Raw genomic sequence first — 24,341 nt, 5'->3', positions numbered from 1 at the left:
GATTTTAAATTAGGTTTTCCCTCCACCACTACCCCCAAGTCTCTTGCTTAGTTGAATTGAAAACAGTGTTTGCTTTTAGATATTGCAGCTGCCAGACGGGCCTAGCTCTGCTGCCTTTGAAAGTAATATTCACTGAAATATGGACTGAAATAGGAGACCTGGGCTTTGAGGGAAGAAGGAAAGCTGGGGGAAATTGGGGGTTGCTGGTTTTTCACGGCTGTGATTCAACGTCAGCAAAATGGATATGACTTTGAGCTTGAAAGGTCAGGGCGAAGTTGTATCAAGAAAACAGCTTGGTGAGCATGGCATTTTGGCGTATACTGATGGGTGCTTTGGAAAGACCAGGGGTCCGAATTGGAACCATTAAGGTCAGTAACAGCTACTTAATACTATTATTTAGACCCACAGGTTTAGCCCTTGCTCCTTTAAAAATATAGACACCAATATCCAGCGAGGAAGTCTTATTATTAGCTGACTCTTCTAACCTCCTCTACCTTTTGGACCACTAGGATGTTCCCCTCCCCTTCTTCATTATATACAATTTAGGATCTGATGCAATCCATTATTTTTAAATGCTGTTCAGTCCTTAGGGCACTCATTCAATAAACATTTATTAAGTTTCAAATCCTGGGCAAGTTTTGTCCTGTCCCTGGCTGCTGGATGCAAATAAGTCTGGACAAGAATTAGTTCCAATCAAGTTACCAAGTGGGTGACATATACAAAGAAAAATGAGAATTCACTACATTTGGTAAATCTCTCTTGACCTTGGTTTTCCCATTTGTAAAATAAGAATACTGGACTAGATAGTCTCTAAGGTCCCTTTCAGCTTTAAATCTATGACGCTGTGACATTTTACATGCAATGCACTGTCTTGGATACTGGGAATGTTTCCAAGTTCAATAAACCACTCTTCCCACCCAAGTCCCACACCTTGGGGGGGTGGGGGAAGGGGATTCTTCTGTCTATTTCTATAGAGCTTGGATATCAGCTGAATCGTTCTATTTGTGCCTCCAACCTCCAGTTGCCTAATATTTGCAGGGAGGGCAGTCTGTGATCCGCAATCCATTGTCCAGGGAGCTGGTGGAAAGGCAAGGACCGGAGTATCTGTTGAAGCTGCTTATGGCCAGAGCTGAGATGAGGCTGTGCTGCCTTCTCTTCTAGCTTTTCACTTCTCTCATTACTAGAGAATCAGACAAAGAAATCGGAAGGCATAACCAAAGGCTCCCTGATGCTGCAAGGTGATGGGCATCTCTTATTTTCTAGTTGGAGTGAAGTGGGCAGGCTCCAAGTCTGATTGGGGAGCTAACAAGTGCTTGTGTGTTGTTAGTGCACAGCAAATATTATGATTATAGTTGTGATTGTTAACCACAAGTAACCATGCTGCCTTCTTCTCTTTTGGGGGAGTAATTGAACAATGCACATCGTTCTCAACAGTGGCAGGCAGCGTTCCTCATGCATTTTTTTAAAAGAACACTGTATAAAAGGAAATAAAACATTGAACAAAAGGCAGCAGTTTTCTCTTGTGTATGATACAGTCTTATTTAGAATTTTCCCTTGTCACTTAGCACCTGCTATAGTCAAATTGGTCTATAGGTACTTGGTGTTCCATTGCTTTTGCACAGGTTGGTCCCCCACATCACCCCATTACATCCCATATGTACTCCCTCCTCATTTCTTCCTCCCTGACTCCCTAGCTTCAAAACATCCATTGGATACCATATCCCATGGGAAGGCTTTCCTCATCCCTCCAATTATTAGCACTGGTTTTTCCTCTTTATTTTTAAATAATATTTTAATTTAAATAAATTATAAAGACAATTTCATTTTAAAAAATTTTGTTCCCCTCTACTTAAAAAATATACTGTCTTTTATTTTATTTCTAAAGTAATTTTAATTCCTATTTTTTCTCTTGAAATAACTTGTATATAAATCTGTACCTAAATTGTACCCTACCAATGAAATGTAAGCTCAATGAGGTCACAAGTTTTTTTTTTTGTCTTTGTATCCCTAGCACATAGCACAGTGTCTAGAACACAGTAAACATTTATTAAATGTTAATTGACTTGAATTGAAATGAATTGAGCCCCATCAGTGTGTACTGGAGCAGTCTTGATTCAGATCATAAGCCTGGTAGTTCAGTTTCGGCATGAATCTTTACAGCTTAGAAATTGCAAATGCTACAAATCAGAGTTTAATTTATCATTTTGCTGATTGTCTAGACTTAAGAAATTCATGGAGAAAATGCAGATTAAACTGAAAAATATGTTGTGAGTTTATTTTTTTCTGGAGAGTTGGTTGTTAAGCATTTGCTTACACATGCTGGCAAGGCACATATCAGTCAATCAATCAATCAATCAATCAATCAATCAATGTTTATTGAACATTAGCTATATGCCTGATACTAGGCTAGGCATAGGGAATTAAAAAGAAAATAAAAACATTTACATTTCCTGCCAGTATTTGATCACCTAAACAACAGTCACAAATTTCTTAGGTGTTATCTTGTTTTGATCCACTGTTAATTTCCTTGGGTTAAATTCATATGACAAAGGGTCATTGAGCTACTTATGAGTATTTGAATAAATAAGTAATATAAAAATTATTAAATAATTATTTCCCACAGATAGTATATTGATAGAAAAGATGAGCCAGATCAAGTATTGTGTTAGATCAATCTAGGAAAGGATAGTGCTTTTTACAGGATGTTGACTGGGAAAATTTTGTTCAGTCAAATCTGACTCTTCTTGACCCCATTTGGGGGTTTTCTTGGCAGAGATAATTGAAGTACTTCGCCATTTCCTTCTCTAACTCATTTTATAGATGAGAAAACTGAGGCAAACAGGCTTATGTGACTTGTCCAGGATTACACAGCTAGTAAGTATCAGAGGTCAAATTTGAACCCAGGTCTCTCTAACTCCAGGCCCAACACTCTACACTGTGCCTTCTAGATGCCCTCTGGTTAGGGTAGACGTTTTATTCCCAGGCATCATAGTAGAGCTGCAAATGGGAATAACCCACCCTCCTCCCCCAAACTGACCAAGTTCACTTAAATGGGTAGCTATTGATTTCAACTAGAATCAGTTGAGAGAATGTAGAATACCTTGGAGAAATGACTTTGAATCCATAGTAGGTTTGTAAGTCACTTATATACTTTCAACAATTGTCTATTGGCTGTTTACTACATATAATGTACAGGGGGGAGAGAATATCAAAATAAAGAAGGCATAATCCCTTCCCTCAAAGAGTTTATAGCATAATAGGATTACAAAGATGGTACCTAGATAAATAAGTGGATTTGGAGCATGGAAAGTACAAATAAGTACTTGGTTTTGAAGATGTCAGATTAAGAAGGAAGTTCTGGGATGTGGTCATTAACCCACCCCAAAGGCCTATTTAGTTTAAGGGGAAAGTTCAAATGGGGAAGCTTGCCTCTGGCCTCACAAAGGATTCAATGACTCACTATCTCAGAAGGGAGAGAAATGCAAAATTAGATGTTGTCTAATTTTGAGACTAGTAATTTTGTCACAACATAAAGTAATTTCAAGGGGGGAAAGAGAGTCTATCCAGAAATGACTTTAAATGTTAAAAAAAAAACCCACAAAAGACATTAATAAAGCCTATTTTTAAACAAGAAAAAGAATGTTAACAGCCAAGGAGACCAGAAAAGACCTCACAAGGGAGGTGACACCTAAGCTTTTCTTTGAAGGAAGCTGAGGGTCCCAGTAGACAATAGTGAATAGAGAACGACTTCTAAGATACTGGGGACCCATTTCTGCAAAAGATGTCATCTAACTTTGTAGCTCTCTCCCATCTTTCTCTCCCTCCCTTCTATAGTCAAGAGTATAGAATCCAGAATAAAAACAGAGACAAGTCACAGTTCTAGAATGAGAAGGGACCTTAGAAATCATCTAGTCCAACCCCCTTATGTTACATTTGAAGAAACTCAGGTCTGGGGAATTTAAGTGATTTATTTGTCCAAAGTTACTTAAGTAGTAGATATCAAGGGTGATATTTGCACCCAGGACTCTAAAATCTCTTGTCTTTCTACCAAACCACTCTCCCACCTGTTCTTTTGCCTAAGGTTGAAAAGGGTCTTGGGAAATGCTTGAGTTTCCCCAAGATTCATGATCACACAGAAGACTCAATTGTTCTGTTTTCTTAGAAAAAGATATCAAGACAAAAACCAATTCTCCAGTCCCACTTGCTCCAAGTCAGGGCTCCCTTAGGGACAAAGTCAAGTCAATCCATGGCTGAGCACCAGTCTGTGAAATTAATATTTTTTTATATTTATTTAAAGACAAACTCCATGAGTCTAGACTAACTTGACCCTCTGTAATCACTATGTTTGATGTCATCTCAGGAGAGGCGACAGGGAAAGAGATTTGCAGAAGGCTTGGCTCTCCATGGCAAAGATCAAATTTTGGATAGCTGTGACTCAGCTTTCTCATAGTCAGAGTTTCTTAACCATTTTTTGGACCTTTTGACAGTCTGGTGAAACCTAATGTATTTAAATACATAAAATAAAATATAACAAATCAATTATACTGAAAAATAGTGATCAAGACATTAAAAACAAAACAAAACAAAACAAAAGAAGTACATGGATCCCAGGTTAAGGGCCCTTGTAAATCAGAGAATGAGGAGGTGAGAGCCAGTGAAAAACTGGTCCATAAATATTAGTTCAGCATATCCAACTCTTCATAATCCCATTTGGGATTTTCTTGGCAAAGATACTGGAGTGGTACCATTTCCTTCTCCAGCTCATTTTACAGATGAGGAAAATGAGGCAAACTGGGTTAAGTGACTTAGCTCTAAGAGAGTGTCTGAGGTCAGATTGGATTCAAGAAGATGAATCTTCCTGACTCCAAGTCCTACCACTTTGACCACTGAACACCTAGCTGCTCCTCCATAAGTATTTATTATGTTCAATTATCCTCCCTCACAAGTCCACATTTTTCTACTCTACTTCTTCCTACCTGACCAAGCCTGCCTTGTCCATGAACAACTTCTCCCCTATGTGTAATCATCTTTATTACCTCAATTCACATAACACTTTAGTTCTATTGCTCTTTAATGCATTTTTATTAGGTATGTACTACAGTTATCTCTAGTTGTGGCTCTTCTCTCAAGTTGTGAACTCCATGCTGGCATGTGTCTTACCTAATTTTTGCAAACTTGGGGTCTAGCACAGTATACTCTGTACACAATAGATGCTTAATAAATGGTGATTCAGGGCAGCTAGGTGGTGCAGTAGATAGAGCATTGGCCCTAGAGTCAGAAGGACCTGAGTTCAAATTTGGCCTCAGATACTTAATAATTACCTTAGCTGTGTGACCTTGGGCAAGCCACTTAACCCTTGCAACCCTCCAAAAAAATAAGAACTGGTGATTCTATGGTTGTTATTTGTGGTCTTGGCCCCTACCAAGGACTGAAGAGGAGAGAGAATAAATATGAAATAGTTAAAGTATCATGAAACTAGTCGAAAATGACCCTAGAGATGACTTAACTATATTTTACATGTGATCCCTGTCTTTGAGATGTTTACAGTTGAAGTGAGGAGACAAGACTAACCCATTCAATCCTGGCTGTATACTTAGCAGATATATGATCCCATGAGTAAAAGTCATCTCAGGAGGAGCAAAACATCAAAAACCCAACAATATTTTCATTCAATAGGCATGTATTAATTAATAGTTAACATTTATAGAACCTTAAAGTTTATAAACCTCTCTCTCTGAATCAGTTGATCATCACATCCCTGAGAGGCAGGTATTATTCTTCCCATTTTACAGATGAGGAAACTGAGGCTGAGAGGATAAATGACTTGTTCAGGGTCACATGGCTAAGCATTTGTATCAGGTTTTGAACTCAGGTCTGCCTGACTAAAAAGTCTAGCCCTCTGCCACTATTTCCCCTCTCATTGCCTCAATAAATACTTGTTTTGTTTGGAACATTTTCAATGGTGAGAACACAAAGACAAAATGGAAAATAGTTCCTGTTCTCAAGGAACTTATATTTTATTGGGAGAAATAGCACATAAATTGGGGAATTAATTTAAAATCTTTACTGAGCTACTAGAAGGTTGGGGGCAAGGAAGGGAAATATTAACAACAGATAAAGAAAGATCTCTTTTTAAAAAATTATTTAATTCTAAATTTAACAAATAACCCAACCACAAACTTTCCCATGTAAAAAGCAGAGTAGGAATAGCAGATTATATATAAGAACATGAGTCTCTATTACATATAGCTTATTTTTTCCAAAAAGATTATATAATAAATTCAACATATTATTTTTCAAAGCTGTCTTCTGTACTTCCTTCTGAGCTTCCCCTATTTGCTCCAAGGCATTTAAAAATGCTTCAATGACCCTCTTTTCTTTCTTTTTTTGACAACACTATCACTAGCTCCCCTCTCCATCCCTACAGACAAACAAACCTAAAACCCCAAAATCCTTCTATCAAATAAAACACTACCAAACAGAACAAATTCCTACATTGGACCATGTTCAAAAAATATATTTCATCCTATACTGACAGACATCTTGGTCAGGAGGTGGGTAGCAATCTTCATTATCAGGCAGACTACTGGAGTCATGGTTGGCCACTCTCAAGCAAAGAAAGGTCTACGTAGCTGACAAATCACCAGGAGAGAGAATAGAGAAAACCCTATATTCAAGGTATTCAACATGTCCCCCCTAAGAATTCTAACAAGCTGAGGATGAAGAAGGGTTCTGGGTGAGAAAGTGCTAGGAGGGAGGAGATCATTGCTGTAGGATTTCAGATGTGAGAAAGATCAGGGAGATTTGGAATAGTCAAGGAAGACTTCACCTCATTTGAGGCAGACATAGGCAAGAAGTGCCATTTCAGGGCTGAGGTATGTGTGTGAGACAGTGAGCTAGTCTGACTAGGAGAGAAGCTGAATTGTGGGAACTACCAATGTCTGATATCCGGTACACAGGTAGGTTCATATATTTAGAGCTGGAAAAGATGTCAGAGGCCAGCTAAAGCTCTTGACATATTTTATTTGATGTCCACAACATCCCTAAAGGATGATGAAGAGGAAACAAAGAAAATATGTTAAGTAACTTGGTCAGGGTTATATAACTAGTGTCTGAGGCAAGATTTAAATCCAAGTCTACCCTATTATATATATATATATTCTAACCTCTAGTTTTATAGGTGAGGAAACTAAGGCTCAAAGAAATGACTTTCCCAAGATCCCAAGTAGCAAGTGGAAGACTTAGGATTTGAAACTCATCTCTATGAATCTGGATTCAGAATGCTTTCCACTGTACCATTCTTAACAAGTTATGAATTTGTACTCCAAAGATCAGACCTCAGAAAGCTCTGCCTCCAGGAACTATGAATGACCCCTATTGGGACTAGGTAGCAAAGAAACAGATTTTGAGGGGCTTAAGAGACTGAGGTTTAAAAGCAATAGAGCACAGAACATGTAGTGGTGAACACCTAATAATTAGGGTTATCCACATCTGCAGTATAATGAAACCTTAAAGGAAACAGGAGAGAGAATAATCAGAAATAGTATCAGCTGACTATGAACCAAAGAACACAATCCTACCTGAAGCTTTGTTAGGCCCTGAGTTATGGAGAGCTAAGCTTGAAGACCAAAGGAGGGAGCAAAGAAGAGAGAGCTGGAGAAAAAGAACATATATATGTGGAGGCAAAGAGACAGAGAGATAGAGATGGAGAGAGATTATTCAACATTAGGGTATCAGGGGTAAAATTATATATACCTCATAGCTTATAGACTTCAAAATAAGCCCAGTTTGAGGGTAAGTAAGCAGTTTCCTGGTCTAGCCATTCAAGGATATTTAAGAGAGAATGAAAGCAATTCAGTCTAGTTTAATTCTCTCTGATGATGTCCATGCACCATTATAGTCAATTAAAGAGGGGTAGAGAATGAAAAGCGTTTAGCCTGGAGCAAGGTAAGGGGGGGGGGGTCACCATGACAATTAAATTTCCCAGCAGGCAAATGTAATTACAAGACCTGTCTCCCCTTTCCCCCTCATAGGACTAAGGCATAAATGACCACTGAGAATCAGAGTTTGTGCACCAGAATCATGCAAACCCCTGGCAGCCACAGAAGAGCTTGGTGTCCCAGCCTCCAACTCCGAGAGGTGGCATCCATGTATTGCACCATGGTGGCCATCTTCTTCATTATCCTGGTAGCAGCTTTGCAGGGCACAGCTCCCCGAGAGAATCATTTCCCTTACAAAGTCCCTTTGGACCCTGAGGGCATCTTGGAGTTATCCTGGAATATCAGTTATACAGAGGAGGTGATTTACTTCCAAATTCTAATCAAGGAGCTAAAATATGGGGTGATTTTTGGGATGTCTGATCGGGGTGAATTTGAGAATGCAGATCTGGTCGTGCTCTGGAGTGATGGAGAGGATTCCTATTTTGGGGTAAGTCTTGTCTTTCTATATTTTTCCTCTCTCTGATATTCAGTGATCCACCCCTTCTTCCTTCTTTCCTTCATTGTAATATAATTGTATTAAAAGCAATAGAATGATTTACTCATAGCCCTTCTTTTAGCTTCTCAAGTTAGTCTGGTGAGAAAGTTCATCCTCTCTTTGCTTTGACAGTAGTTATTTTTACAGACTTTGACTCATCAGCAGAATGGTGATGGAGAAACAAATGGGAAGCACACACATCTAACAACATGGGCAACACACATGCATTTAATCTAAAGCATGTGCCTAAATGATTGGTGTAGGACTTTTGATTCCCATTTTGCAGATGAGTTAACTAAGTCTTCAGGGGTCAAAATGATTTTGTCCAGTGGTGGTCCAATAGTGCCACAGGAGAATCAGTTGAAAATAGGAAATGTGAGGTGGAGGGACAGCCATGAAAACATCTTCAAATATATCCAGGATTAGACTTGTCTCCTTGACCCCAGATGATAGGAATAGGTGGAAACTGTAGAGGCAGATTTGATCTCAATAGAAAGAAAAGCTTTCTGAACATTAGAAGCATCCAAAGGGAAATGGAGTGCCCTTCCACCCTGGTCTTCAAATATAGACTAAATGACCCTTTGCTTGGTATGTTGTAGAAGGGTTCCTTTGTTAGGTATGGGTTGAGTGAGAGATACCCTGAGTGTCTTTCTGTTGGCTTCAATATACACAACATAAAGCACCCCACACTCAACAAATACATACATACAAATACAAAGAACAATAAACCCTAAACCCATACAGATAAATGATTTGTAAGATCCTAAAAGAATACATGTACATCCAATTCAGAGCATATCCCAACTCCAGTGCAAGGACATATAGAAACTATTCACATTTATCTAATCCATTTTTTTACAAACACACACACACACACACACACACACACACACAAAGTCAAAAAGACAAGTCCAAATCTTGTTGTAGAGATTAGCTATATGCTCCTGGACAAGTCCATTATCCTTTCTCAGTTTTCTTCATCTGCCAAATGGTGATAGCAATAGCATTGATTTGGCTAATTTATTATGACAATCATATGCCGTTATAAATATAATGCACCTTATAAACCTTCAAGTACTATGTAAGGGCTTTTTATTATCATTATTGTTCAGTCATGTTCAAATCTTTGTGACCCCATGTCTATGAGACCAATTGTCTATGGAATTTTATTGGCAAAGATATTTGGCAAAGAGTGATTTGTCACTTCTTTCTCTAGTTTTATGTAGACAGTTTAGTGACTTGACCAGAATCATACAGCTAGTAAATATCTGGAGTCAGATTTGAATGATGATGTTTGTCCTTTGTCCCCAAAGAGGATCATGTCAACAGGGAGGTGATGACATGACAAGCACATGATTTGAGTGAGGGGATGCTGAATTAACTCACCAACCTCACTTTCTCCTTTGGAACCATCTGGGTACAGTGGCCAGATATAAATGAGGAAGATTGGAGGTGGGGAGTTCGGTGGCACAATGGATAGAGCACTGATCTCAGAAGCACGGAGACGGGAGTTTGAACCCAGCCTCAGACACTTGACACTTACTAGCTCTGACCATGAGCAAGTCGCTTAACTCTGATGGCCTCAAATCCAAATTTGAATACTGGTCTTTCTGACTCCAGACTCATCTAGCTGCCACAGACACACACACACACACACACACACACACACACACACACACACACACAAAGAAAATTGTTTGTCCTGTGCATTAAGATATACATCTCAAAGGCAAATAAGACCTAAAGAGCTTCCAAACTCTTGCCACTTATATAACAATAAGGGGCATGGCCAATACTAGCTCAGGAATGTTTGAAAATCATCCAAACTTAAACTAAAGAGCAGAGAACACTGCAGAAATTCCCTTCCCTGTTGGCTATCCCTTCAACAAGTCCCACCACAGCATAAGGAATCTTCCATAGGTTATCTACCCTACTTAACTAGTCTGTGTGACTTCATTTAAATGTTTCTTGCCACCTACTCAGCAAGTGAATAAGCAAAATTAGTGGCTTTCAATGGTTTTAAAGCTTTTTCTTTCTATGAAAATAGACATTAAGGGAGTTTTAAAACAAACCAGACACACTTCTTTAGGAGTGAGCTGAAGCCAACTTTGATATTGGTCATTTTTCTATTGACTGCTTGGAAGGGTAGATTTGAAACAATGGGTCAGAGAAGGACAGGGAAGGACAAGGCAGGGCGGGGCAGTTGTGGAGAGTGACCAGGTGCAGGGGGAAACGGATGTGCCTTGGTCTGCTGTACCCACCCCTGGCCCCAAAGCAGCAGGAACCTTGACTGCCCCTCAACCTGATGTTCTTTCAAATGGCTCTGTGGGGATGTGACAGAAATATGACAAGATTACTGTTCCCTTTCTGGCAGCTTTCCCTCTTCTTGTCTCTTTGTGCTACTGTTAAAAGATCCAAATCCACTTAACCTTTCTACACACTCCAAGATTAATTTGCACAACAATTTCCTATTAAAACAAATGTCAGGCCTTTTATTTCCTCCTTTAACAATAAATTCAGCAGAGACATTCTAGATTTTTTCAACTGAAATCTCTAAAGACTTTTGGGGGGTACTTAAAGTTAATCCTCTTGCATCTCAGCAATATGTCCTTGTGAAATTTTGGAAAAAAATATTTTGTTTCCCTCTTTAAAAATAAGAAAATGTGTTTTGGTCCCTGGAAGTGTAATTTAAAAGCAAAACTGAAAGGCTGTGCCTTTCCTAGATATTCCTAGATGGGGTTTGTTTCCTCTGAATGTGAAGGGCTTTAGTTTCTGGCATGGGGTCTTTATGGAACATTTTCCCTGCACTCTGGGACAGATGATAGCAGCTGCCAATACGCTGATGGGGACCTTGGCTCAAAATTTGTGCTCCAATTAGGGATGCATGGAAAGTAGTCCCTGGCATTACTCTAAATGAATATTAGAAATCACTGGAAAAATGAGCACAATACTTAGCCATGTAATAAGAGCAGAAATACTGTTTTAACTTCAGAAGTGAATAAAACAGGAATCCTCCTGAGGAAAACTCCCTGATATTTACCTTTAGAATTCTGTTCCTATAACCAGGGTCAAACTTCAGTAGGAACACTTCTATTTGCCTGACACTTGATATATAACTATCTCTTTCCCATCTTCTCTTATTCCCCTCTACAAATTCTCTCTTCCAGTTGCACCCTCCATTTCTCTTTCTCCCCCTGCCCTCTCTCAACTCTTTGTCTTTGATTACTTTATTCCTTTGTGTTGGAAGTCCACCTCCAAAGTTAAAAGCTGAAGTGTCTGCTTTCCTTCAAGGTCTTCCTTCCAAAGGAAGGAATCCCCCTACCCTAGGGATTTTAGCATGTCCCTCCATTCTCAAATTTCTCATAGTCCTTTGCCTGGATCTTTCTCTCTCCCTCCCCACACCCAGGCTACCTCACCCCAATAAATTCTTTCCTTCTTGAAAGCTTTGTGTCATACCTAGTTTTGTATCTCCTGCATAGGGGAAGCTAGGTGGGGTACAATGGATAGAGTACTGGTCCTGGACTGAGGAAGAACTGAATTGAAATCTGACCTCAAACACATATTAGTTGTGTAACCTTGAACAAGTCACTTAAGCTTGTTTGCATCAGTTTCTTCATCTGTAAAATGAGCTGGAAAAGAAAATGGCAAACCACCCCAGTATCTTTGCCAAGAAAATTCCAAATGGGGTCATGAAGAGTCAGACATGACTGAACAATAACAATAAATTTCCTGCATGTTCTCTTGTACATAATATTAGGATCATTAATCTGAAGCTGGAAGGACCTTCAGAGGATGCCAAGTCAAAGGTCCCATACTGGGAATTCCTTATGTATCTGGGTTCAATGAGATGAACCCCATGACTGGAAGTTGGAAAGAAACTCACACATTCTATTCATCTCCAACATTCTTATTTATCGTCCTTGTTTTACAGATGAGGAAAGTAAAGTTCAGGGAGATTAAGTGTTCTGCTAAAGATTGCACAGAGAGTGAATATAAAAGGTAGGCTTTGAACACAGGTCCCTGGTTTCAGAGCCATCATACCATACTTGTGACAGTTAGTTTAATTGCATTGAGATGAAATGAAGCTGACAAAGAAAATCTCTTTAATGGTGATGTACTGAGCATTATGACAGGAATTGGGGAAATATTTTCAGACCAGAAGAGTTTTTCAGGGCCCTCTCAAATAACAATCACCAGACAGCTAACTCTTTAATAATAACATGAATAGGAATTTGTGTTTTATTGTTATAGAGAATTCCCAGAGGAGGAAATGTCTTCTCTGAAAGCAGGTCAGCTCAGTCTCTGCATCTTATAATCAAAAGAGAGATGCCTAGATCACAGATGTCAAATGTGCTGCCCTCCTGATTGCAGTTTGAATCAGATTAAGATGCTACCAGGAAATATTGAACAAAATAAATAGAAATGTAAAGAAGCATAGATAATAATAACATATGGTTTACTAAATGAATATGCAACCCAGGGGACCTTACTTATTATTTAGTTGCCTCCATTTCTATTTGAATTTGATACAGCTGGCCTAGAGAACTGAGAGACCATCTGACTTGACTAGAGTCACACAGTCAGTATGAGTCAAAGGCAGACTTGAACCCTCTTTTTCCTGCCTCCATGGCCAGTTCTTTTTCTACTATGCCAAGCTGTCTTTCAATAACAATAATAGCAGTAACAACACATAGAGAAACATATAATATAGTAATAACACATGCACATGTTATATAGACATACCATAGCAAGAGCAATAGCATCACATAATATATATTTGTTGTTGTTCAGTCATTTTCAGTTATGTCTGATTCTTTGGAGTTTTCCTGACAAAGATACTGACAGAGTTTGCCTTTTCCTTCTTCAGCTCATTTTACAGATGAATAAAATGATGCAAATAGGATTAAGTGATTTGCCAGGGTCACAGAACTAGTAAGTATCTGGGGTTGGATTTGAACTCATAAAGATGAGTCTTTTTAACTTCAGGTCCAGCATTTTATCTACTGTGCCACCAAGCTGCCCAATAACGTACATATCATATGGCCAAAGTAGAGAGAGAACTGGTCTTGGAGATAGAAAGATGTAGGTTCTAGTTCTGCCTTGATGCCTATGTGACCCTCAAGAAGTTATATGACTCTAAGTACTCTAGACCAGTGGTATCATTTTATATATATATATATATATATATATATATATATATATATATATATATATATATATATATATAAAACATTTAATATAATACTATATACCATATAATATATAATAATATATTTAAAGTTAAATATATATATATATATATATATACTCTTACATTTAGAGAATTAACTTTATAGGGGAGAAAAGAATATTTAAGAGATTTTAGCTGAAAAATTTTTGACTGAATTTATTATTAAAGTAGGAAATAAATAGCCTGGGTTTGACATTTGTTTTAATAGGAAACTCTCATGCAAATTAATCTTATATTCACTTACACAATATGTATAGATATATTTGTACATATTCATACAAGTATATGCATATATACATATATAATTGATGTTCAGAAGAGTTAAATTACTTACCTATGGACACAAAACTATAAAGTGCCCTGATTGAGAATGAAACTGAGGTTTTCTTGGCTTCAAGATCCAACTTTCTCTCCATTACAACTCACAGTTTCATTGAAGATGCTACCATGTGAATGGCATGAACTTGGAGTCAGGACATTGGGGTTCTAGTCCTGCTTCTAATATAATTTCTCTCTGTGAGAACTTAGACAAATCATTTTTTCTCTCTCTGAGTCTCAGGTTCTTCATCTGTAAAATGGAGGAATTGAATCTGATGACAGCTAAGTTGCCCTTAGGAAGCAGATGCTTCCTAACTGTGACCCTGGGCAAGTCACTTAACCCTGTTTGGCTCAGTTTCCTCATGGGGTCACAAAGAGTTGGACACAACTGAACAACAAAAAACTGAACTAGAACAGATAGCAATTCTCTGGTTTTATACTTGTGAGATCCTTAAAAATTTGCATTTTTTGTAAATATTGTCTCATTTGATTTTTACAGAAACCCTGTGCAGTCTTCAGTTCAGAGAACTGAGGGTGGAGCTAAGAGATTTGTTCAGGTTTCCACAGCAAGTCAATGTCTGAGACTGGTTTTGAACTCAGGTCTTCCTGACTCCAGTTCCAACACTCTACACACTGCACCACCTACCTGCCTCTTATTTTCAGGGCTGTCCCCTGTTTTCTGACTGTGTTTCTTTTGGCAGGATGCATGGAGTGATGCAAAGGGACAGATCCATCTTGATTCCCAACAGGATTACCAGCTTTTGAAAGCACAGAAGACTTCTGGAGGACTCTTCCTTCTTTTTAAGAGGCCCTTCAGCACCTGTGACCCTAGAGATTATCTCATTGAGGTGAGTTAGGGCCTTTCTCTGCAGAGGAAAGATGCAGTTGGGGATGACAATCTGAGCCTCAGGCTATACTTTTACCCCTGTCTCAGAATGATGATTAAGCCTGGCTTCCCATTCAAAGAATTGCTGCCAATGGACTTTTCTTTAGTTCTCTTCTTGGGCAGGTGAGAAATTAATTGAAGATTTGAGGAAACCTCCTGGGAATCCCTCCATAGGAAAATGGCCCTTCAGAGACAGTGTGGAGGTTGAGAGATAGCCCAGCTTGAGTTCATCATTTTAATAGGGTTGGAGGGTATTTTCTTGGAAAATGCAACACTTTATATTGATTTATAACATACAAATGTAGCCTGGCAGAGAAGTACCTTAACTAATCTTTTAAGCCTTATCCACGTAATCCTAATTGTTTCCAGAGCATGGTTCTAGGGCTTCTAATTGAACTTCAGATCCTTACCTGATAAGCCATATTTCATTCTTTTGCCCTCCATAAGTTTTGCTCTTCAAACAAATTATTCCACATTGTCCCCCTGAACTGCCCTCCCCACCCCCAGCTTTCTCACCTCCATGCAGACTGTGCCTCCCTCTCTGTAACTGAAAATCTATCCTTTAAGGCTTTCCCTCTCTCTATATAACTACTGAATAAACTACTGAATACTTATCTTTTAAAGTTTAGTTCCAATAGTACCTTCTTCACAAAGCCTTACTCATTCAATGGGTTGATAATGACCTTCTTCTGGACCTTACCCTGCTCTCCTCTCCTCCACTCATCAGGTAATATTGGTTAGTATAATCATAGATGTTTCTGTCTTAGCTCCATACTAGACTATAAGTTTCATGAGAAAAGAGAATCTTGTCTTATCTGAATTTCATACTTGAAGCCCATCCAGTGCTCTGCACACAGTTCAGGCTTAATTGAATGAATATATTTGCTCACCAAAGTAGTTTGTCTTCTCTGTCTTCTTCCATTTTCCCCCTGTTCTCTAAATACTTTCAGTTATAGGAGAGGAACACATCTTATTTTGTTTTCATAGGAAATCAGCATAAGAGATTTAGAGCTAGAAGGGATTTCAGAGATCATCCAATATAACCTCCTCATTTTGCAGATGTGGAAACTGAGGCCCTGAGAGGTTAAGTGATCAAAGATACTCAGTGAAAGAGGCAAAATTTGAGCCCAGGTTCTTTGGCTTCAAATCCAGTGATCTTCCCATTAAACCATAATTTAACTCAACATTATAGGGTTCCATCTCTGATACATATACTGGGAAAAGGTCTTTCCACTCCTCTCCTCTCCTCTTCTTTCCTCTCTTTTCTTTTCTTCTTTCCTTTTTTTCCCTCCTCTCCTCTCCTTTCTTTGAAAACACTTGCTTCCTTTTTTAAGTTCTGTTCTATTCTATCGTGTCCCATCTTTTCCTATCCTATTCCATCCTATCCTGTATATCATTATCTTGCATACTGTGGGCAGCAGTGTAGTAGATAGTTGCAGACTTAGAATCAGGAATTCAATCTGAGTCATTTCAATAAGCACTTATTGAGAACCTACAGTATGCCAAGGCAAAAGTCATAAAGGCAAAACCAAAACATGTCCTTCCCTTAAAAAGCTTAAGGATTCTACTAGGGGAAACAACATAAACAATACATATAAGAAGTAAATATAAAGGAAGGAAGGAGGAGAGGAAGAATTGGGTTCAAATCCTGCCTTTGACATTTACTAGCTATAAGATATTTATGTGACTCAACCAGCTTTCTAGGATTTAGCCTCTAACTGCAATCTATATTGCTGGAAGGACTCTTGACAATAATTGATCAATCAATCAGTAAATCTTTAGTAAGCCCCTACTTTCTGTCAGACACTGTGTGAGGTGCTAGGGGTTCAAATACAAAGAGTGAAACAATCCCTACTCAAAATCAGTTTACAATCTCTCCATGATTAAATCACTAATCCTTTGGATATTTACATAGAGTCTATATTGCCTTCTAATCCTTATTTTGTATGTGTCATATGCCTCTGGGTAGATTGAAAGAGCCAGTCATTTAAGACCTGTATCAGTTACTTTCATAAATCCTCCAGGGCCCAGAAAAAGGCTCTGTACATTACAGGTGTTGAGTAAATGGCTGTTGAATGAATGAACACCTACTATGTGTAGGCCTCTGTGACAGAGATACAGAGAGAAATAAGACACATTATCTGATTTCAAGGACCTTTCAGTGTAAAAGGGAAATAAGGAACATACCTAAATGACTAGCAGTATATAATGTGTGTAGGAGATGTGGGAACAAAATATTATAGAAGCTCAGCAGGAGTCAACAGTTTCAGAAAGTGAGGAATCATGGAGGGGACTATTGAACTTTCATGGAAAAGGGACCCTTTGAACCAGCACTTGAGGGATAGGTAGGATTTGAATAGGTAGAGACTGACTAGATGGAGGGAGGGCATTGTCATTATAGGAAGTGGTGTTAGCTAAGCTACTTGTTCTTATTCATTTGTGTCTGATTTTGAGACCCAAAGAGATTTAATGAATTGTCCAAAGTTATACAAATAGTAAGCATCAGAGATGAGATTTGATTTCAGACCCTCTGAGTACAGAGCCAACGCTCTCTCTCTCTCTCTCTCTCTCTCTCTCTCTCTCTCTCTCTCTCTCTCTAGTTTTTGCAAGGCAATGGGCTTAAGTGCCAACTCTCTTTCAATGTACTTTCAGTTCAATAAGATAAATATTGTATTTTTACTACATGCTGTAATATGCAGATACATGAGAAAATGAAACTAACCTTTGTGATCCCATTTGGAGTTTTCTAGGCAAAGATATGGGAACAGTTTGCTAGTTCCTTCTCCAGCCCATTTGAGGAAAATGAGAGAAACAGAGTTAAATGATTTTACCCAGGGTCACACAGATAAGTGTATGAGATCAGATTTGAACTCAGGAAGATGAGTCTTCCTGATTTCAGGCCCAGCTCCCTATCCATTGTCTGCAGCAAAGCCACAGTGGTAGACAAAAGGTAGCATATATTCAGGGAACTGTAAGTAATCCATTTTTCTTGGAGACTAAATAAAGCATGTGGAAGAGAGTAATGGGATAGGCATATACACAGAATTTACTGAAATATAATGATGTAATTTCTAAGTAATACTTCAAATAAAATAGCTGTGCTTTTAATATACTCAGTAAAAATGATAAAAATTGATCTTTCATTCTCACTCTGAGAGTCAGTGTCTCTTTTTCCACCACTCCATTTTTGAATCTCAGTCTCTCTTTTCTCCCCTCTCACCCCAGTTGCTCAACAGCTGCAAAAGCAAGAAGGTGAAGATTTAAATTAAGATAATAGGCTCATCAGTTTAGAGTTGAAAGGGACCTCATCTAATCCAACCCTCTCCTCTTAGAGATGAGGAAACTGTGGTCCAAGGAGGTTTAATGACAGGTCCAAAGTTATACAAGTAGTATCAAAGGTGAGATTTGTATCCAGACCTGAGTCCCGAACCAATTCTCTTTCCAATGTACTTTCAGTTCAATGAGATATTGACTGCATTTTTATTACATGCTGTAATACACAGACATATGGAAAAAAATGAAAAGACCCAGTTACTGGTTCTTTGGGAGATGACCAACCAATAACTCTCTCTGGAACCTCTTCCTGTCCCCTATCTAGTTCTTGGTTTCCTATAAGGTAAAATAAAAAGGGTCTGTAAGATCTCATTTATTTCATTCAATGAGATAATATAGTTGAGGAGATAAGATTTCCATAAAACAATTGGAAGGCAACACAAAGATTTTACTGTATATTTGGCACAGATAGTATGTGGTTAGAGGAAGGGTGGTCATTCAGGCCTTGTCCATGCCAGACCATTCAGATCTGCATCTTTAGAAAATCAGGAACCATGAAAGTCCCAAGTAATTCTTGTTTATGTGAGGTAGTTGTGGGGTGGAGAAGACAGGTTCAATCACATAGGTAGACTAAATAGACAATTAATATCAGTCTCTAGGTTATCAGTAAGTCAATAAATATTTATTAAATGTCTGTGATGTGCCAGACTCTATGATAAATGATAGAATATAAATACAAAAAAGAAAGTCCTTACCCCTTGAGGAATTTACAGTGTAAATTACACAAAAGGAAGCTGAAAAAGGAGGGGAGTTGGGGGAAGAAGAAGAAGAGGGAATGGGCTTGATGTAAAACTTCGGAGGAGTTCATTGGGGTGAGAAATGAAAGAATGACTGGTCTGGGTATGTTGATTAAATGAAGGTTCTGGGAGGAGCTCTCCATTCTCTGCAAATCAGAGGGAAGGATCCCAAGGGCAGGATACTAATGAGCTGTGAGATCCAATGATGAGTGTATTTATGACACTGGCATTCTGTGTTTCCATGGCAGGATGGCACCATACATTTGGTGTATGGGTTTCTTGATGAGCCATTTTCCTCCCTGGAGTCCATCAACACATCTGTCATTAAGAAGGGACTTCAACGAGTACAACTTCTGAAGCCTAACATCTCCATCCCTGAAATGCCCCCTGATCTGAACACCATGGAAATAAGAGCCCCAGAAATCATAATTCCCAACCAAGAAACAACATACTGGTGCTACATAACCGAACTCCCAGATCACTTTTCTCGGCATCATATTATCATGGTAAGGAAGGGAAGGAAGGCAGTACCCTCAGAAATTGTCCATTGGTCTCCAAGATAGGTAGTCATGGTCTTTGCCCTGGATCTGCACACATACACAAATACACATACACACACATATACACAAACACACACACACACACACACACACACACACACACACACACACTCACACTCACACACCACTCCCCCCCATCCCATGATCTACTAAAAAAGTTATCTTATCTCTATAGACCTTATCTCTAAAACAGGCAAAACAAATAATCCTTGTTTTGCTATTTCTCTTGCTGAGAAAATATGGATATCAACATTCAAAGTCCAAAGAAAAACAATTGTATTATCTTTTTTCTTTTTTTTTTAAACAGCAGTTAAGAGTGGATGGAATTTTGAATGGATAGTCAGTCAATAAGCATTTGTTCAATGCCTACCATGTTGCTAGGGAGTATACTAAATGTTTGGGGTCCCCTTCTCTCAAAGAGTTCACAGTCTAATGGTGGTGACAATATACAAAAACCACAAATAGATTGTAAACAGAATATATTATACAGATATATAAAATAATTTTATACAAACAAATTATATATAGGATAAGTATATGAAATATATATATATATATATATATATATATATATATATATATGATATATACAAACAAATTGCTTGGTTGGTTGATTCTTGTCCCTTGTTATCGAAGAAAACCACAACAATCACAGCACCGTATTAGAGACAAATTACAGTGTATCCGATGTGACTAATCAGACCAGTACAAGTTTAGAATGCTTTACCACAGGACAATCACAAATAGGCCATGTGAACACCTGGGGTGGGTTCTCTAAACTTATTCATCTCATGTTTCCTTTGAGCTGCTTCAATTCTACCTTGCTTGTGGAGCACAGCACCTTCTCTAATGAGGGCATGCCATGCTGAGAGGTCCTGTGCCAATATCTCACATATTGAACAATCAATTCCAAAGTTCTAAGACAGACCTTCTGAATGTCCTTGGATCACTTCTCCTGAACCCTCTATGAGTGCTTGCCCTGTGTGAGTTTTTGGTAAAATAGTCTTTTGAGCAAGAGTACATTTGGCATTCAAACAACATGGCTAGCCCATCAGAGTTACACACTAATAACTTTCAAATGCTTGGCAATTTATCTTGAGAAAGGACCTCAGTATATGGCATCTTATCATGCCAGAGGATCTTCAGAATTTTCCAAGACAATTTAAATGAAAGTGATTTAGTTTCCTAGCATGGTACTGGTAGACAAGCAATATACAGGATAAATACACAGGATAACCAAGAAGAGGGAAGATACTAGAATCAAAGCAATAAGGAAAGGCTTCTCATTGAAAGAACTGTAGCAGAGGGTGGGATAACCTAGAGCTGGGTTATAACTGAAGAGGTTTGGGGTTAAAATGTCCATGGAAATCAATCCTGAGACCTGACCCCTAGGGTTAGAGGATACTCTGATCAGGTAATGACATAGTTCAGCCAAGTATTCCAACCTTTACAGAGAGCAATTATGATGGGCTGGGCATGGTGCTAGAATGCCAGAAATATGCTTGCCAAAAAGACTGTTTTGTGGAGAATTCACACAGGGCAAGCATTCACAAAAGGGTCAGAAGAAGTGATACTGAGACACCCTGAAGGTCTCATTGAAGAACTTTAGAATTGATTGTACAGCATGGGAGACACTGGTGCAGGATCACCCAGCATGGCCTGCCCTCATCAATGAGGGGGCTGCACTCAATGAGGAAGGCAGAATTAGAACAGTTCAAAGGAAATGTGATATACATAAGTAACCTACCCCAAGTGTTCACGTGAACTATTTGTGCCTATGTGTGGTTGAGCATTCTGAGTTCATATTGTAACAGACACAATTGGACACACTGTCATTTGTCTCAAACATAGTGATGTCATTTTGGCCTTCTTCAATAATGAAGGACAAGAGCCAACTGACCAACCAACCAACCAACCAACCTTAGATACCCTTACAATTAGCTTTTGGGTAGAAGAAGATTCCCTATCTCCTCTCTTTCCCCCATGCAAAAGAGATAAAGTTTGCTTTTACCACTGAAGGTTAACTAGAGTAGAATCAGAATCAAAAAACTCAGATGTCCAACTATAACAACACTCCTGTTTTAGCATTTTGTAGAGTTCTGAGGCAAATAACTTTGCCTAAAGTCCATTTTATGGCCATATTTTCACCTTCATCGCTCATGTCTCATACTCATCTGCCCTCAATGGACTCAGTCTCTGGAGTCCAACAACTACTATGTCATAGATACCTACTCCATCTTAATTCATCTGTTTTCTTGTAGAATCTCAAAATGTTAGAACTGGTGGTGACCTTAGAGATTATTTAGTCTATTCTTGTCATTTTACCAGTAAGAAGTTTTGCTCAGGGGAGGTAAGGCACACAGTGCAATGACTTACCCAAAGTTCCATGGGGAGTCTGGGATAGAACACGGACTAGCACCCTAGTCTGTGGACTCTCAGTTTGTCATTGTGGCTCAACTTTTGTTTTCAAAGAAGACCAATGACAATAAAATGTGATGTCTTGTCTTGACTTGTGTATGAATTGAATTGAAATGAGGCAATGTTCCTCTTAGTGACTTTTTCTGGATAAGATAAAGGAAAATGCAGTGGAGAGACAAGGGTGACACTTATCTAAGGGATCTTTATTCTACCAGGAAGGCAAGTCTTAGAGAAAGTTCAAGGGTGGAGGAGGGTCAGGAATAGGAAGGTTACTCTGTGACTCATTGTGTCTGTCTTCTGAGTGATCTCTGCAGTATGAGCCCATCATTACCAAAGGCAATGAAGCCCTCGTCCACCACATGGAGGTCTTTCAATGTGCTGCGGAGTTTGAGACGATTCCCCACTTCAATGGGCCTTGTGATTCAAAGATGAAACCTGAACGGCTGAACTATTGCAGACATGTGTTGGCTGCCTGGGCCTTAGGAGCCAAGGTGTGTAAGGAGATGGGCTGGAATGATGATTCATTCTCATTTCACTCTAAGGTCTCTTCCCCCCACCCCCTGCCAATTCTATACTTTTCTCACCAATAATCATAACAACAACTTACATTTACATAATGCTTTAAGTTTCATAGAATTCTGCACATATATCACTTGATTTAGTCTTTACAATGTAATTGTGAGGAAAATATTACAGGGATTATTGTTGTTCTTGTTAGTTATCTTCATGAATGAATAAATCAATCAGTGAAAAGGTTTTTATTAAACATTTGCCATTGCAAAGCACTGGGTGAAGTGCTTATTAAACTTAATTTATTTTATTTTATTTTTCAAATGAATAATCTAGACACAGAAAGACTTAGTGTACCTGAGAACAGAATTAAAAAGGACCTTGGGAGATCTTTAATGGTTTTTCTAAAGTGACACAGGTAGTAAATGACAGCGATGAGATTTGAACTTAAATATCCCAACATCAAAACCAGTGGCTCACACATAATCACTGTTACTAAGAGGCAGAGGTAGAATTTGAATTCAGGTCTTTTTGTTTGTTTGTTTTACTTCAAGTAAGGGAGAGGGTGGGCCCAACAGTAAGGGGAAGGGTAGGCCTAACAAGCAAGTGAGAGAATAGACCCACAAAGTAAAGGAAACACAAATGGTAATGTGTAGTAAATCAACAAGCATTTTTTAAACACCTGACCTTCCTGGGGGCAACTGTGCTGGGTAAAAATTCAAAGAATGAAACACTCTCAGCTCTCAAGGAAATTATATTTTAGGGGAAGGGGAGAAAAGGATGAAATTTGGAAGAAACTCAAAAGATATCAAAAGGTATCTCAAATATCTGTTTCACTAGTTTGTGTGCTTCTAATTTCACCATTCCTTTGGTTCATGGAGCCCTTGGTCTTCAAGGGTCCTTTAAAAATGCAGCTTTTCTTGCTTCTCTTTTTTACTTTTACTGTTTCATGTGAATTAGTCTTGTGGGGACTTTATTTGATATGTGTTTATGTCCCACATTAAGGGCTAGTACAGTGCTAAGCACCTGGGTGGTGCTTGTTGAGCAAATGAATAGGAAAAACAAATGGGTTATTGGGTACCTGAGAGCAGAGACTATGTCTTCTTCATCTCAATATTCCCCATAGTACTGTGGATCATAGTGCCATAAATATGACAGCCTAGTCACATATATGAGACCAAATGGGAGAAGTAACAGCAAATTGCCTACTTAGCAATTTAGCTGAAATTGCCCTGTATAGGGGTATGGGAAGGTGGACTTCTAGAGGGAAGACTCATTATGGTCTCCATGTTCTTGTGTCCAAATTTCTATCTAGGCTTGGAATGGGTAACAGAACTGTTGTTCAATGTGGGTAGAAATCACCCCATTTTCAGACAACTCCCTCAATTCTCACTCCTCCTGTGCCTTTATAGACTGTAGATTTCAGAAGCTAAACAGAGTAGGATGACTTATGGACCTAATTCTGGGATTCTTGGTAATTACATGTGAATCTATTTGTTCATCATTTCTCATTATATTCATCCTCCCTTTGTCTTCTTAATCTTATAGGCATTTTACTACCCAGAGGAAGCTGGTCTTGCTTTCGGAGGCCCAGGTTCTTCAAAATATCTACGCCTGGAGGTTCACTATCACAACCCTCTTGAGATAAAAGGTCAGTGTTTGGTTCTATTCTTTTTACAGAACTTGTGCCTTCCAGTACCCTGTTTTCTTATTCTCAAATGTTATCCTTTTGGTTAAGCATATTGAATCAATATATTTTCTCCCTCACTTTCTCTTACAGATGGATGACAGGGAAAGTCAGAGCTGATCCATAATTGGCCATTTCAAGACTTAATTTTCCCCTTTAAATTTTGATCCATACTAAAAACAAAGTC

At 38.6% G+C, this 24,341-nt stretch overlaps 1 protein-coding gene across 1 annotated transcript in view; it reads left to right on the top strand.

The window, feature by feature from the left end:
• The first annotated feature begins 8,046 nt into the window (after nucleotides 1–8,046).
• The window catches only part of DBH (dopamine beta-hydroxylase), a 36,642-nt gene continuing 20,347 nt past the window's right edge, over nucleotides 8,047–24,341 (top strand). Inside the window, exons 1-5 of the mRNA XM_074227653.1 lie at nucleotides 8,047–8,427; nucleotides 14,725–14,871; nucleotides 19,228–19,485; nucleotides 22,272–22,448; nucleotides 24,016–24,118. Of these exons, the coding sequence (XP_074083754.1) occupies nucleotides 8,047–8,427; nucleotides 14,725–14,871; nucleotides 19,228–19,485; nucleotides 22,272–22,448; nucleotides 24,016–24,118 (1,066 nt within the window). The remainder of the gene's footprint in view (nucleotides 8,428–14,724; nucleotides 14,872–19,227; nucleotides 19,486–22,271; nucleotides 22,449–24,015; nucleotides 24,119–24,341) is intronic.

The sequence above is a fragment of the Macrotis lagotis genome, chromosome 1, assembly GCF_037893015.1.
Source record: "Macrotis lagotis isolate mMagLag1 chromosome 1, bilby.v1.9.chrom.fasta, whole genome shotgun sequence".
Taxonomy (NCBI): domain Eukaryota; kingdom Metazoa; phylum Chordata; class Mammalia; order Peramelemorphia; family Peramelidae; genus Macrotis; species Macrotis lagotis.
This window is presented reverse-complemented; position numbering and strand designations above follow the sequence as displayed.